This window comes from Alosa sapidissima, chromosome 21, assembly GCF_018492685.1.
Source record: "Alosa sapidissima isolate fAloSap1 chromosome 21, fAloSap1.pri, whole genome shotgun sequence".
Classification (NCBI taxonomy): Eukaryota; Metazoa; Chordata; class Actinopteri; order Clupeiformes; family Clupeidae; genus Alosa; species Alosa sapidissima.
In genome coordinates this window covers 13,734,355-13,750,925 of record NC_055977.1, presented here as the reverse complement: position 1 = coordinate 13,750,925, position 16,571 = coordinate 13,734,355, and the positions used below count along the sequence as shown (strand labels likewise).

Sequence of the window (16,571 nt, the reverse complement as noted above, 5' to 3'; positions counted from 1 at the left end):
AGAGTAGGAAAATCTATGTGCAGCCTTAAGGCAGTGTTTGGGTGCTTATGTAAGGTACAGCTCAATAAATTCTACAAACTACACTTTGTTGAAAAACAATTACTATTACAGTAGGTCGAAACTTTCTACAGCATGATCTGTAAATCACCGATCAGACAGTCGTTAATGGATCAATAATACCAGAGATTCAAGATTCAAATACCTCTCCGATTACAAGTCAAAACTATTCCGTGCAAAAACTGCTTAACAACAGCAACCCGTATTCTAGCCTACATTTAACTACATGACAAGCCAAGTCTTTGACTGATGGCAAATAACTCTTACAATCTTGACTTTGTGTGTTTTTTCTTTCTTTTACAGATCACCGTGCTGCAGATGTCCTCCATCTTGAAAAAGCACTGATGTGATTAGGACCCTGGGTCCATGGAACAGTTTGCACTGTTTCTGAAACATATTCATGGGGTCCGGCTGGGCACCTCTCTTGCCACAACATGGGGATTCAAGTTCAGGAAAAGAGAAGTGAGTTGTTAACCACTCATCCTCATGCCTGTAGAGCCCATATTAGATTTAGGTTTCTGGATCACAAAATGATGTGTATCTTTTTCCTTTAAGGGTGCAATATGTAGTTTCTGTTGGAAACTGGAAAATGTTTTGTTTTTTTGTCTTTTGTTGCAACTGCCTATAGTTTTCTGGATGTGTACATGAATATTTCGTTATAAATACTGGTACTCAAGAAAAGAACATAGCTTACACACTATGCACTAACATCATGATGAACATTCTCAATTCATTCTTTCTATAGTGGCACCATTATGTTTGCTCTTCAGAGTTTTGTCAATGAATAGGGCAACAAAAATTGATTAGCTGTCAACTATTAAGTTATTCAGCAACTATTTTGGGAATCAGTTGATCGGTTTGTGTCATTTTTGAATGGGGGAAAAAAAAAAATCTCTGATTACAGCTTCTTAAACGTGAATATTTCCAGCTTTACTTACTCCTCTAACTGTGCACTGAATATCTTTGGCGTGTGAGCAAAACAAAGCATTTGAGGACATGATCTTGGACTTTGGGAAACAATGATTGACATTTTCTCACCATTTTAATCGATCAAACGCCAAATGGATCAATTAAGAAAATAATCAGCAGATTAACGGACTATGAAAATAATTGTTATTTGCAGCCCTAACTGTAGCAAGAAAAACTATATATTGCACCTTTAAAGCTCAATGTGTGTTCTACACTTTGGCAGTGAAGGTCAACCCATTCTTTGTGGTTGCTAGCAATATTCCAACCAAATGCACGAGTTTGCTTAACTAATAGTACATTTTTTAACTGATTATTATTGGTATGAGGTCAGTATGAAGGTTGAATTTTCACTTTTGGATAAACTATCCTTTTAATATAATATTTTTAATTGTAAGTAAAGTTGTACTAATATTTTTCTGAAAATGAATTTGTATTAAAACAAAAGCAATAAAATAAATTAATTCTTTTACATGTTTATGCTTGGTTTATTTTCCTTGATAAGAGTATGTTTTATGTAACATTATGCTTGAAAATATGCATTGAACTTAACAAAAGCTCACTCACAGGAGTTACCTAAGTAATAACCTAAATAAGTAAAAACCTAAATATTTCTTTTTACATGTCTTACAAAAATCACAAATGAAAAATACAACCTTGTTAACAGAAATATATTACTTTTGTAGTTTGTTTTACTTTTACGGTCCTCCTTGAACAAGACTGAGGCAATAATGGGACATCATTCTGTTCCTCCATCCTCTTTGGCAGGCTCATATTGGAGAAGCTGTGGAACAAATTTCACACATAGGGTCAGAGTCTTCCCATCAGTCAGCCCCATGATCCATCTTGTGAAGTGCCAGGAAAAGAAACAAAGTAAACGGAAAACAGGACAGAAACAAATTAAAGGCTAATCCAAAATACTTTTTGACAAATTTCTCATAGTCCCTGGTTGTCCTTTCTGTATGTGCATTCACACACACTACAGTGTTTTTACGTGGTTTGGCTTTGTAAATGGGAAAGCAAAAAAACCAAACCGCTTTGACTGAGCCATCAATGCCTTGCTGTACTGGAGTATGGCAGGGAGGGGAGCATGTGATCTGAAGGCTGTTGAGCTCCAAGATCAATAATGTATTGCCAGAATCTCAGACATGATCTTGACATGAATTTCCTCTGTCTGCCACTCACCCGATTCTTGAGATCTTTGTTCTCCTCTGTCAGCATTTCGCATTTGTGCCGCAGATCGGTCAACTCCAGGCGGAGTGCTTCAGTGTCAGCCGACTCTACCCCGGCACTGCCAAGATGGTTCTTAATGAAGCTTTCAAAGTGGTTAAGGTTATCAAATCAGGTTTCAAAATGGATAAATCACAGATTAAGATAAAATATTGCAGAAGACCTGTATCAGCTAGTCAACATCTTTGTTGAATGGAAGGATACTCCAATGCATTATTTGGTTTTTCTGTCTCTTCATAAAGAGCAATCAGCACTGAAGTCAGGGATAGAAAATGGCTTTGTTACATTGAGGGGAAGACAAGCTAAATATCAAATTGTAAAATTTATATATATAAAAAATATAACATTAAGGAAACAGTGGATGGGGGTTGGAGCTTAAAGTTACCATTGGTGAGTCCATCAATGACTCCAGTCTTTTCGAGATATCTCCGAAATTGTTCACGTTTGGACTCGGATCCCTGAGGAAAATGAACACCAGTTAGATTTTGGGTACATATGGATATCACGGTCTCAGTTTTTTGGCATCATCTTGAATGAACTTCAATGGATTTTGGCTAAGTGATGCACTGATAAACACCTGTTCACATTAACTAGGACGTAAGCCTTCACAGTAGCTCCATCACCAACAATCACCAAAATAGGGCAGTAACTTTGGTTTATACAGAACCCTGGAGGGTTCATTGCAAGATATTTTTTGGTGTATCCAGAAAACATGCGCTCATTTTACTCAATTGTGCACACGTTTTACTATATTGTTTTATTAAATACTGGTAGACTCCAGGTGGTGAAGGTAGGTAGCCACACCTCTTTATCCCTTACCCTCAACACAGGAGCACCACAAGACTGTGTTTTAAGTCCACTGTTGTATTCCCTTTACACACATGACTGTATATGACTTTACACACGTGAGAGTACATGACTTCAACATCAGTCAAGTTTGCTGATGACACAGCAATAGTTGGCCTCATTTCTAAGAACAACGTGCTGGCTTACTTGAATAGGTAGACAGACTTTCAAACTGGTGCTAAGACAACAACCTACTCCTAAATGTTACCAAGACCAAGGAGATGTTTATAGCTTTCAGGCGGGATCAGCAGAAAGACTTTCAGGTGGAAAGGGAAGAGAGTTTTAAATATCTTGTTGTTCATATTTCTAGGGGGTATTCCAAGTGTGTGATTTAGTGACAAACCTGGGTAAGTTAACGCAAGAGTTGTAATTTAATTTATTGTACATATAATAAAATGTGTGTACAATTGACTAAATTGAGAGCACAATCTAATAAAGTGAAACCACAATTTAATAAAATGAGCGCACATTCAATATACAAAAAAATATCTTGCAATGACACCTCAAGGGCTCGGTTTAAAAAGTTCAAGGTTTTATTTATTTATATCAAAGTTAACTGGTTTGTTGGTGGTGTTTTTTTTAATTTTTTTTACTTTTAGGTAACTTTAACGTTGCAGCTCATTATTTTTAGACCTAGTTTTACAAACCTAAATAATGCTGTTTATGACTCAAAGTAGCTGTGCTAATTAATATAGAACTAGGCCTGGCTACTGCATCTTAAAAACAAGGTGCACATAACCCACCCAATGAGTTACATGTTCAGAGCCAGAGACAACCAATCCGTTTGTTGGTGTTGTGCATTGTCTTCATATTCGGTAACGTTGAATTAAAAGTATGAAACTACATTCAGATATGTTATATAGAACATAGAAATAAGGATACGTAAATTACATATTTCCTTACAACTTAAACAGTAACAAGTCGTTGCTACAGGCTATTGACTGGTAGCTACCGCAGGATAGAAGCTAACGTTAGCGAGAACCACATTAGTTCTAACTTACCCCTAACCTAACAACACTTTAGCAGGAACTAGTTTTCAATACCACATGTTCAAAATGTATTCATAGAATGTTACTTACTCCAGTATGTGCCATTCTGCCTATTTGGAGTCGCTATCTTTTATGATAACCAGTATGACTAAACCTAGACCTCTAACTACCAACAGCTGAACTTCCCTCCTCTGCAGGCGCGATTAGGAACAGCTGGGTTTAGTTACCATTGGTTACGGTACACAAAAATGGGCACCCAGCGTCAAAGATCTAAAAGGCAAAGACAGAGAGGGCTCAAGCGGTTCCTGTCTGGTAGTCTGTTCTTGTTCCTGGGCTGGTCATCAGGGCCGCAAAATCCCTGTCAGTGAGGAGGGAATGGTCCCTTCCCACAAATGACTGAAAACAGGCTAGTAGGCTAGAGCATGCACAGGTAGTAGACAGGTGTATTTACTATTTTTTTTTACAGGTTTACATTTGTGTTTGGATGTTATTTTGTTCAGGTTGTTTTGCCATACAGTACGTATGTACGTAAAAAAAAGATGGCATTGCCTGTTATAAAACCTGCTGAACATGTTCCCCATGATTACTTGCGTCAATTAGGCCTATGCAGTAGGCTAAAACATATTCACATTTCATAGAATATATAATATCAGAGAGCAGAATTTACCTTTCTTCGACATAGCAGTCTGTCATAGGATCTGCCTACCCAACAGGCTACTCAAGCCTAGGCTACTCAAGACTCAAGAAAAAAACCTCACACCTCATTGCATTCAGGGTGCGCATGCGAGCGTGTTACAGTACATGCATGTCCCTTCATGTCCCATGACACAACGAAGTTAGTTATTGCAGGTATGCTAAATGCAAAGTACTGGGCAGCTGTGAGATGGCCAACAAAAGCCATAGAGACCCATAGAGCCAAGCAGAACGACGTAAGGACTTGAAAAACGGAGGTAAAAAGCTTCCATTGGGAGAGGCTTTGTGGATACACACCAGGCGCACAAGAGCGCGCTGCGCACTTTGTGCTAGGCCTACTCCTATTCAGTAGGTGGCGAAATAGCATGTGCATGTTATGACATGACATATCGAGTTAGTGCTGTAGAAGAACCGTACGTTTGTCTACACAGGGAACGCCAGGTTGTTAGACCTGTGTACAATAAGTGTATCCAACAAAATGACAGGTACGATGTGGATTTGGTAACTGCCACAGTAGCTGTACTTATGTCGTATCCTGCTCGTGGGTTGAGAGGTTAGTTGCTTTTAAGTGAACGGTAGCTGTCGCGGTGGAGCTAGTAATCCAGATAGATAGATAGCTAGCTAGCATAGATAGCAAAGAAGGCAAATCAAAATGTCGATTCAGTATGAGGAACCACTGGGAAGCTACAGTGGCGACTCTTTGAAAGACTTCGACTATGGAGTGGACGAACCCGACATCGAGGACAATTCACCCTCCTCTGATAGCAAACCAAGAATATTGCTAATGGGTTTGCGACGGAGCGGGAAGTCATCTATTCAGAAGGTAAAGTTACTCACAGCACACAACGTCAGGTAACAGTAACAATAGTGGGTAATGTTAACGTTAACTAGGCTATTTCATGATTGTACTGCAGTGCAAGATCTGATTTACCTAAGATAAGATAAATGCCGACATTTTGACCTCTGGAATAAATGGTCAACCATGGGGAATCCGGGTTGCTGGTTACTTCATAGCCAAGGCCTACGTGTTTCAAAAACTCTTTACACGAACAGACCAAGAGCTTGGTCAAGTTATCAGCTGTCAATAAGGTAGTAGGCCTAGGCCTAATATCTGTAATCGTCTGATCAAAAATAGCCTTCAAAGTTTTGATGTTCTATTTCAACCCTTTTTAGGTGGTCTTTCATAAGATGTCGCCCAATGAGACCCTGTTCTTGGAGAGCACTAACAAAATCTACAAAGATGACATATCGGACAGCTCCTTTGTAAATTTCCAGATCTGGGACTTCCCAGGTCAAGTGGACTTTTTTGACCCTACCTTTGATTATGAGATGATCTTCAGGGGAACTGGTGCTTTGATCTTTGTGATAGATGCACAGGTAAGATAAACCACTTTGCCTGTTGTCTTAATGTCATGTCAAAACCATGTTTAACATAAGTCATAACAGTCTTATTGTGTGTTAAGTGTAGGCTACATTTTACATTCGAACAATCACAAATGCGCTGTTGGTAACTATCAGTTGGATAGGGCATTAAAACAATACAATCGTTTGTGTTTGTGTAACTGGAACAGACATATGTCAGTTTCTAAATTAGAATTTCTCCATTGCACAGGATGTTGATCAGATGACTGCTAGACTTATGATTGTGGTTTCCATTAAGTGGGCTTCATTCTCCCTTCATGTGATTAGATAGACACACAGGAAGTCCAGAAATACAAGTGTTAAAATGTGTCCTTTGACTTGGAAAGTTGTTATTGAAAACTGAGTTGACTTTGCCTAGGCAGGGTCACTTCAACCTTTTTATTTTACATTAATCCGCTTACCGTATGAATCCTGTTCTGAACACGCAACCTCACTCAGTAATAAGCATGGCACTTACATTTTAGGCTAGTGACAAATGGTCAGAAAGGGCTTTCGTTTTTGAGATACCCCTACCGGAGGTAGAACTAAACCCAACAACGTTTTTCCTCATCTCTAAGGTCTCCCATATATGAATTGGATTCTTAGCTAAAAATATTTTACTGCTAAGATTGTTAAATTAACAGATATTGTTATACACCAAAAAAGAACTAAAATATAGCCTGTCCGTATTGGAGTTAAGGCATATAAATTAGTGCAGATCAATCACACAAGCTCTGAGAGCTTTGAAACTTGGCATGTTTATAGTCAGGAAGTTGCTTTACCTACTAGAAAAGACTGGATGTGAATATCTTGATGTATGGAATTAATAGAGACATACACCTAAAATAAGCGGACATGCAAAAAATGAATATCTATGCAGAATGTTTTCATTTACTTTGTAGCTGCTTTACCAGGGATTATCATAGAAACACATATGATGGCTTATGGGAAAGGTGGGGTTGTACTGAATCCAACAATACCAAATATGTAAATATAGTATGACGAATCAGGGTGTTCTGTCACTCAATGTATGAGGTGTCTAAAATGAAAGAAAACGGAACACTGGCAAAATACAGTCTCCAAGTCCAAATCACATTATCAGTGGTGAGGAGAACGTTGACATTCATTGTTACTGCAAGGTAAGTTACATAAGGTAAGTGCTGCTCTATATTTACATTTAATAATGATACATTTCATATGTCCCAGTATTAAACAATTCATATGAAACACAGATCCAATTGAATCAGGTTAACATTGGAATGGAACACCTTTATTAAAATATTTATATTCACTTGAATTTTGTTTTGGTCAAGTCATTACTGAATAATGGAAAATAATATTGTTAGCTTTTGTCTGTCCAGACCAGCAGTGGACAGTAGAGCCTACAATGCTTACTTCACCCCTAAGTAGGCTAAACTAGTTAGCTAGGGAAAGTAGTTTCTATAACTAAGAAAGTACTTAGCCTTCTGACCAATGTTTCATGTGTAATTCAACTTGATTTGCATTTCGATGAAAATTCTGAAATGTATATCATTTTTCCTTTTCACTAGTCTTTTGAATTATGGAGAATGTCTTACAGGCATTGGATCCAAAGCTTTGTATCATTTGTGGGAAACATTTTGAAAAGGGCAAGAAAAAAGATCCCTATGTCCAAAACCCCACAGTAGAAGGCCTCCAACGCATACTTACCCTTGCTCAGCAGAGAGAGATGGCGATGTCCATAAAACTCTGGCTCCATATACAGATGATATTTCCTCCAAAATCAAAGTTGCATATCATGTATCATGTAGAGTGAACTACCTGTACTGCAGTAAGACAAAAATCAGTGAGCAGCAGCAAGTTGCAAATGTTGAGAGTGAGAGCACATCTGCACCAAGAAGGCTGAGTATCAAATACTGAGAGATTGTTTCATTTGTGGGAAGGCCAGCTCTAGATCAGAACCTCTGACAGCCATTTCGACTAGTACAGGGGCAATGTAAATTATAGGCCAAGTATACTTGCGTATACAAGGAATTTGGTCTCTGCATTTATCCCATCCGTGAATTAGTGAACACACAGAGCACACAGTGAACACAATTAGGTGAAGCACACACTAATCCGGAGCAGTGAGCTGCCTTATTACAGTGGCGCTCGGGAAGCAGTGAGGGGTTAGGTGCCTTGCTCAAGGGCACCATGGATGTGGGCATGGGAGAGCAGCGCTCAACCACTTCCCCCGCCTTTTTCCTTTCTGGGTCGGGGATCGAACCGGTAACTCTTCGGTTACAAGCCCGAACCCCTAACCAGTAGGCCACGGCTGTCCCCAGTACCAGAGACAAGGTCCTTCGGGCAGCTTCTGAAAGGCTTGATGAAGATGTACATTCAAATTCTTTCATGCCCAGATCTCTTTGCATATGATGCCAAATACCATAAAATGTGCCTTGCACACTACATCTCTAAACGAAATATAACAGCAGCCATAGAAAAGAATCAAAAAAGCAGACCGATGTCTATAACAAAGCATTTATTAAGCTCACTGAAGACATTGATAAAACAGTATTGTCCTAAGATATAAAAGTGAGATCTCAATTCTTTGACTGAAAGCTATGACAACATACTAATTACCATTGCTGAGCAAGAAGGTGTGTCTATAGTTCAACACAAGAAATATAGATCCTGGAATTTTTTTTTTTTTTTTTTCAAATTTGTTTTTTATTGTTTTCTTGAAATGGCAGTACATGATGTAAGATGGATACAGGTTTAGAAGTTTAACAGAGAACCCACCTCCCCCCACCCCTACCCAGACAGCAATCCTAAAATAAAGACTAAGTCAAAATCTAACATAGACACAAGTAAAAAGACCAAAAACGGTTGAAATAAACCAAAACAAACACAGAAAAAAGGAAAGGGGGGGGGGGGGTGTATCTCTGGATTCCTAGATTGAAGATACATGTGTGCAATAGGCAAAGGGTGTGTGAGCGGGGGCGCCAAGAGAGTCAGACTTGGGAATCTAGTAGGGGTATAAATTCTGTGGAATTAAGAGAGGAGAAGAGACATATAAAAGGATCCCAAATGGAATGGAACTGCGTTGTCCTATTTAGTCTAGTATACCTAATTTTCTCCAGGTAGATGCAGTTCATTAGGTCTCTCATCCAGTGTACATAAGAGGGTGGCTGTGGAGATTTCCACCTCATAAGGATGGATCTTTTGGCAATTAAAGTGGCCAAGGCTGAGCGACAGAGGGGGTGGGGTCAAGGACAGTTTCAAGCTTTAGGGCATTTGAAATAAAGCTGAATATGGACTTCCAGAATGTTATTAATTCTGGGCATTGCCAAAACATGTGCATCAGTGTAGCTGGGGCTTGTCTGCATCTACAGTATCACATGTAGAGTCAATGTCAGGTTTTATCTTAGAGAGTTTGGCTTTAGTCCAATAAACTCTGTGAATAAATTTAAGTTGGATGAGGCTGTGGCGTGCACAGATGGAAGAGGTGTGGATTCTGTTTAGAACTTCAGTCCAGTCCTCATCATCAAGTTCATAGCCCAAGTCTATCTCCCATTGTCGTCGCACTGACAATCTTCTGAAGATGCCAATTCTGTAATGCCTGCATATAAGGAGGAAATTACTCCTTTTTTGTGGGGATTTGTTTGCAGTATTCTATGAAGAGGTGTCTTCGTAGGGATAGCTGGAAATTCTTTAAAGTTCTTTCGCACAAAATCCCGAATCTGGAAGTACCTAAAAAGGTGAGATTTAGGAAGCTGATAGTTTTGGGATAGTTGAGAGAAAGAGGCAAATACTTTGTCTATGTATAGATCTTTAAATACCACAATGCCTCTCTTGCGCCAAACCTCAAATGTTTTGTCCTGTAAGGATGGGGGAAAGGCTGGGTTGTTATTACAGGGAGATAATATAGAAAAGGTCTGAATTCCATAACTACGTTTAAACTGTTTCCAAATTCTCAATGATTGGCTGAGATCCTGGAAACTAAAGGAAAAGCTGATACAGCATTACAAAGACAGGCTTGCATTTGTTCCACGTCCAAGACATTCAGATCTTATCTGCTCAGATAGTATGACCATATTGTGTGCTGAGGGAAGCTGCTAAACTCACAGAAATAACAGTAGACAGACTACGCTTCCACAGACAAGTCAGAGTCTTTCCGAAATCCAAATATTACACAGGGCTGCAGACATATTAAGGAAACGCATGGATCAGGTAGAGCATTACAGTGAGTAATATGTCAGCAGTGACTGTCTATTATGTTTCCAATGCAGCAAGTATGTACCCAACATCCTGTATGACTTTGTGAACTGGTGTGTTGATTAACATGCCCACAGAAATTTCCAAACATGTGGTGATGACCCAGCTTCAAAGGAGAATCTGTGTGTTAATTTGTCATGATCTCATTGAACAGAGCTGTCACATCCATACGCCAACCACACTGGGACTTCCCATTTTGATACATTGTGAGTTAGTAAGACAGTCATCGATGAGCTCAGTGCAATGGGACACTGTGTTTCCTATACAGAAGTTAGGCACTTCTCACATCTGTTGCAGCAGACCAGATATCAAGGACAGAGAGTGGTGTCTACATCCCAACTGGCCCCACTGGAGTTGCTGAACATGGAATTTGTGATGCAGCCATCAGCAACTTTGACCAAAATGAAGACACCCTGGATGTGAAGCGTAAAAGAATGGACAAAATGTACCTGTAAAGTTTATCTCCATCCATTCATATCAATCGTGTTTAAGGTGGTGAGGGACCTCTGAACCTGAGGGAACCTGTGCTAGGCATTTATCTGCTGTGGAGACTTGGCCTCTTCGGAACACAACAGACGTCATAGCATGAGTTGTACACTTCCCATCCTGAGTGTCTTCATTTTGGTAAAAGTTGTCGATGGCTGCATCAACAATTCCATGTTCAGCAACTCAAGTAAGAACAGTTGGGATGTAGACACCACTGTCCTTGATCTATATTTCTTGTGTTGACACACCTTCTTGCTCAGCAATGGTCTTTAGTATGTTTTCATAGCTATATGGTCTGCTTTTTTGATTCTTTTCTATGGCTTCTGCTATATTTCATTTAGAGATGTAGTGTGCAAGGCATTTTATGGTATTTGGTATCATGCAAAAAGATCTGGGCATGAAAGAATTCGAAGATGTACATCTACAAGCCTTTCAGAAGCTGCCCGAAGGACCTTGTCTCTGGTACTTGCGACTGTTCCAGTTGAAATTGCTGTCAGAGGTTCTGGTTTAGAGCTGGCCTTCCCACAAATGAAACAATCCCTCCGCATTTGAAATTATGTTGTATCAGCCCTACTCAGCCTTCTTGATGCAGATGTGCTCTCACTCTCAACATTTGCAACTTGCTGCTGCTCACTGATTTTTGTCTTACTGCAGTAGTTCGCTATACATGATATGAAACTTTGATTTTGGAGAAAATATCATCTGTATATGGAGCCAGAGTTTTATGGACATCACCATCTCTCTCTCTGCTGAGCAAGGGTAAGTATGTGTTGAGGCCTTCTACTGTGGGGTTTTGGACATGGGGATCTTTTTTCTTGCCCTTTTCAAAATGTTTCCCACAAGCTTTGGATCCAATGTCTGTAAGACATTCTATAATTCAAGAGACTAGTGAAACGGAAAAAATTCAGAATTTTCATTGAAATGCAAATCAAGTTGAATTACACATGCAACATTAGTCAGAGGGCTAAGTACTTTCTTAGCTAGGGAAAGTAGTTTCTATAACTAATTGTTTAGCTACTTAGGGGTGAAGTAAGCAGTGTAGGCTCTACTGTCCACTGCTGGTCTGGACAGACAAAAGCTAACAATATTATTTTCCATTATTCAATAATGACTTGACCAAAACAAAATTCAAGTGAATGTAAATATTTTAATAAAGGTGTTCCATTCCAGTGTTAACTTGATTCAGTTGGATCTGTGTTTCACATGAAATGTATCATTATTAAATGTAAATATAGATCAACACTTGCCTTGCAGTAACAATGAATTTATCAACATTCTTCTCACCACTGATAATGTGATTTGGACTTGAGACTGTATTTTGCTAGTGTTCTGTTTTCTTTCATTTTGGACACCTCATACATTGAGACATCCCTGGCAAAGCAGCTACAAAGTAAATGAAAACATTCTGCATAGATATTCATTTTTTGCATGTCCGCTTATTTTAGGTGTATGTTTACATGTCTCTATTCATTCCATACATCAAGATATTCACATCCAGTCTTTTCTAGTAGGTAAAGCAACTTCCTGACCATAAACATGCCAAGTTTCGAAGCTCTCAGAGCTTGTGTGATTGATCTGCACTAGTTTATATGCCTTAACTCCCATACGGACAGGCTATTTCCTTTTTTGGTTTTGGGGTGTATAACAATATCTGTTAATTTAACAATCTTAGCAGTAAAATATTTTTAGCTAAGAATCCATTTCATATATGGGAGACCTTAGAGATAAGGAAAAACATTGTTGCGTTTAGTTCTACCTCCGGTAGGGGTATCTCAAAAATGTGGGGCCATTGTCACTAGCCTATTTGTCCAGCAAACGCTCTTCTCATATGTGAGGTGAAGTATCGTAAGGCGGATCAAGTAGCTGGTGTCACCCACCCACCATATATAAATCATATGGAGATCATCATCTGATATGTCAGAAGCAGTCCTTAATGGCATTATTCAGCAGTTTCCTTCATAATCATATTAATAGTTGTAGGCAAACTGGAACTTGGACCAGCCGCTTTCCATCTGAAGAGTGACTAACCATTTGCTTGTGTGCATTTGAAGGATGACTATGTTGAAGCCCTAGGTAGGCTGCATTTGACGGTGTCGCGAGCCTTCAGAGTGAATCCAGACATCAACTTTGAGGTCTTTATTCATAAAGTGGACGGCTTGTCTGATGACCACAAAATTGAGACCCAGAGAGATATACACCAGAGAGCCAACGATGACCTAGCAGATGCCAGTCTAGAAAAGCTCCACCTCAGGTTTGGGATCTTCATCTTCATTTCATCTGTATTTATTGGTCAGATTGAAAAAAAAACATAATTTGGAGTTGACACTAATAAAAACCTATGAGAATGCCAACATGTGCCTCTTGGGAGAAGATTTGATCAGCGTCCTGCAGTGCTAGCATCTGAGTTTGTTGTGAGAGAAAGTGGAATAGAGCATTATATCCAATACTATCTGTATTTGTCCCTATACATATATCTGTACTGTCCCTGTGTATATCTGTGTGTGACTGTATTTAGCGATAAGCGGGAATATTATGACTTTGCAGTGTTTCACTGTTCTGCATGGCTGCGTCAGTAGCTATCTGCTCCCGATTGCCAGGTTGCCACTAATCAGAGTCTGATTCAGTGTAGTCCACGTGAGATTGGATGACCAACGCCATCTCCCGTCAGCCTGGAAGGATACTTAAACCTTAAATATTTCCTTGTCTAGTGAGAGCAGCTGATGGATCTTTAGGTGAAGTCATGCTGTCTCTCCCTTGATGCGCATCATTGTAAATAAACTCTGTTCCTGATTTTTCATACTATTGGTCTGACTGGGTCTCTATTAAATCTATGGTATCAAAATTACCATCAGTTGCTAAATCTGTTTTTTTTCCCCCTCTTCTTTTCTTTTCAGCTTTTATCTAACCAGCATATATGATCACTCCATATTCGAGGCCTTCAGTAAAGTAGTTCAGAAGCTCATCCCTCAGCTCCCTACACTAGAGAACCTTCTAAACATCTTCATATCGGTGCGTACCAACCAACATGGCAATAAATCTTCTGCAGTAATAACTGTTGCACAAGTTATTAGTTACTAGGCCCTTAAGTGATTGCAAGGAAACAGGTTTTCTCATATTCTTAAAAAAATCTGTAGTGTGAACAACAGTGTGTGGTGTTCGCTATTCCTCTAAGATGATATGGTGATTTTCAAACAGAATTCTGGGATTGAGAAGGCTTTCCTGTTTGACGTTGTCAGCAAGATCTACATCGCCACAGACAGCTCCCCTGTGGACATGCAGTCATATGAGCTGTGTTGTGACATGATTGACGTTGTCATAGATGTTTCCTGTATTTATGGGTGAGGAACTTGACATTTTTTCTTTGTATTCTCTCTGTTTTCCATTTTGTTGGTGTCATCTTGTGTTTATCAAACCAATGGAGATGGGAGTAAGGAAACTTTGGCTTAAATTATTTTTTTTAATGGATTGTAAAACTGTTGCTGAAGTCTGAACACTTCTGCTTTCAGTATGCTTGCTCACATGATGTGTGTATGTGTGTGGGTTTTGTGAAACCGAATGGTTATTGTGGCCGTTTGTGCCACATTGACCACAGTATAAATTTCACTAAAGTGCTTCCCCTTGTGCCTGCCCCCATGAACACAGCCTCAGAGAAGACGGCAGTGGAAGCGCCTATGACAAAGAGTCTTTAGCCATTATCAAGCTCAACAACACCACAGTCCTCTACCTGAAGGAGGTCACCAAGTTCCTGGCACTAGTCTGCATCCTTAGGGAGGAGAGCTTTGAGAGAAAAGGTGATGCACTGTAGCTTACATGAAGTTGTATCGGTTTGGTACTTGGTATTTGTGGGTCTCTGGTGTCAGTATTTCCCTATCTGTAAGATAATGTAAAATGTAGTTTGGCTCTTGAACTTAACATGAAGTTGAACATGTATGATTTTACAAAATCATGTGTACACACCATAGCCATTTTAAGCTGATCTTTTTTTTTTAATCAAAATAATACTCTTCTGCAGGTTTGATAGACTACAACTTCCACTGTTTCCGCAAAGCCATCCAGGAAGTGTTTGAAGTGGGCTCCTCTGTCCAAAGATCGGGTTTTCTGGACGGCAGCCCGCCCACCAGCAGCCTAGCAAGCTTGAAGGCAGGAGCTCTCAACGGCACCCCCAGGAATGTTATTTGATATTTGGAACAGTGGGGGCAAGGTGACTGGCAGGGGGTATGGGTGGGGTGGGGTGGGGTGGGGTGAGTGGGGTATACAGAGAGCCTGCCCACTAACCACAGAAGCCTTCATAAACTCGGGGGGTGGGGGTGGGATGTAGAGAACAATGGTGAGACACTAGTAGTGATGACATCACCATCCGGGGACTGACGATGAGGACACTAAGAAGTATTTCTTTCTCTGAGGCCTGGTTGTTATGCTAGGATATGGGGAGAGGGTCAGATGTTCTTGGTGTCCTTGTACTGTTACACTTGGGGGGGGGGGGGGGGACTATCTGGAAAAAATAGGACGCCACTTTTCTTTGCCCCCATACCAACAAGTTTACCTACCATGAATCACAGCTCCAGTATTATGGGATGTTGGCTGCTTATAAGGCTGTGAGTGCAGTGTGTTGGAAATCAGTGATCATTGAGGTTTCAAGTGAGAGGCCGTGTGGAGCTGGAGCTGGAGTGGACCACAATGAATTTGTTTCCACCCGGGCCATGCTGGGTTGGATGCCCATCTGTTTATCTGGACTCCAGGTATCCCTGACGATACAGGGATTGTGATTATCTGTGATGTGTGAGCAGTACTTTTACAGCAACCTCTCATAATGGGTCATGCTCCAATGAGAATGCACATGGTTTTGGACGTTCTGGGAAAATGCGAAACGTCCTGAAGCTCTGTGGGTGACTAAACATCAGGAAAGTGCAGCTGTTCCTCTGAGAGCTACTTACACTCCACTGCCAAGCGTGCCCTTATTTGTAAGCGCAGTGAAGATTTACACACCTCTGTCTGAGATCAGCAAACACGAAACACAGACAGCTGTGTATGTTTACATTTGTACAGATCGCCCCCACCCTGCTGTGATGCTGCACTTACTGAAAATGACTTAAGTTCAGAAGGCAAACAGACTGAAAGAAAAAGAGAGTGGAGTTGGAGAATATATATTTTGATGTTTAAATATATATTTTCATGCTCCAGATATTTTGTAAAATGTATGTGCGTTTTTTTTTGTTAGTTTTTTTTTAAAATCAAAACATGTAACTGTTGATTGAGTGAGAGTGTGTGTATGCCTGCGTGTGTTTTGGTGTGTGTGTGTTTTTCTTTTTGGGGACCAATGTTGCAGCCAGTATTCAGCCCAAGCACTTATCCCCGATATGTCTGGTTGAATACAAACTTGGATTCAGATTCAAATTGGTCAAAGGCCTGACTCGGTCTGGTTAAAGTAGTCATCTTATTTCTGAGTCAATTCCAGTGCCTCAGACATCATATGTTTTGAAATTCAATATGTGCTGTAAAATGACCATGGACAATGGAAACCACCGTTGGATAAGATATAACCGTATATGACTTATTTTTAAGCAAGGAAATGAACACTTATTGTGGTAAATAATAAATAAATTGTGAAATACCATTACTATTCCTTTTTGTTCCTCTGTCATTGTAAATAACTTGATTATGTTATTA

The 16,571-nt window shown here is 39.8% G+C and overlaps 2 protein-coding genes across 2 annotated transcripts; one reads left to right on the top strand and one right to left on the bottom strand.

Annotated features, from left to right (window-relative positions):
- Positions 1-1,490: 1,490 nt before the first annotated feature.
- On the bottom strand, positions 1,491-4,336 carry LOC121695482 (MYC binding protein). Its single transcript, XM_042076377.1, has 5 exons — positions 4,179-4,336; positions 2,639-2,711; positions 2,458-2,506; positions 2,209-2,338; positions 1,491-1,807 (listed from the first exon to the last, which is right to left on the bottom strand). The coding sequence occupies exons 1-5, from the start codon at positions 4,191-4,193 to the stop codon at positions 1,763-1,765; spliced, it is 312 nt and encodes a 103-aa protein (XP_041932311.1). The 5' UTR covers positions 4,194-4,336; the 3' UTR covers positions 1,491-1,762.
- Positions 4,337-4,353: 17 nt separating this feature from the next.
- Positions 4,354-16,521, top strand: LOC121695461 (ras-related GTP-binding protein C-like). The gene is made up of 7 exons (XM_042076333.1): positions 4,354-5,604; positions 5,955-6,158; positions 12,956-13,155; positions 13,799-13,913; positions 14,100-14,242; positions 14,547-14,695; positions 14,917-16,521. The coding sequence occupies exons 1-7, from the start codon at positions 5,434-5,436 to the stop codon at positions 15,081-15,083; spliced, it is 1,149 nt and encodes a 382-aa protein (XP_041932267.1). The 5' UTR covers positions 4,354-5,433; the 3' UTR covers positions 15,084-16,521.
- Positions 16,522-16,571: the final 50 nt, after the last annotated feature.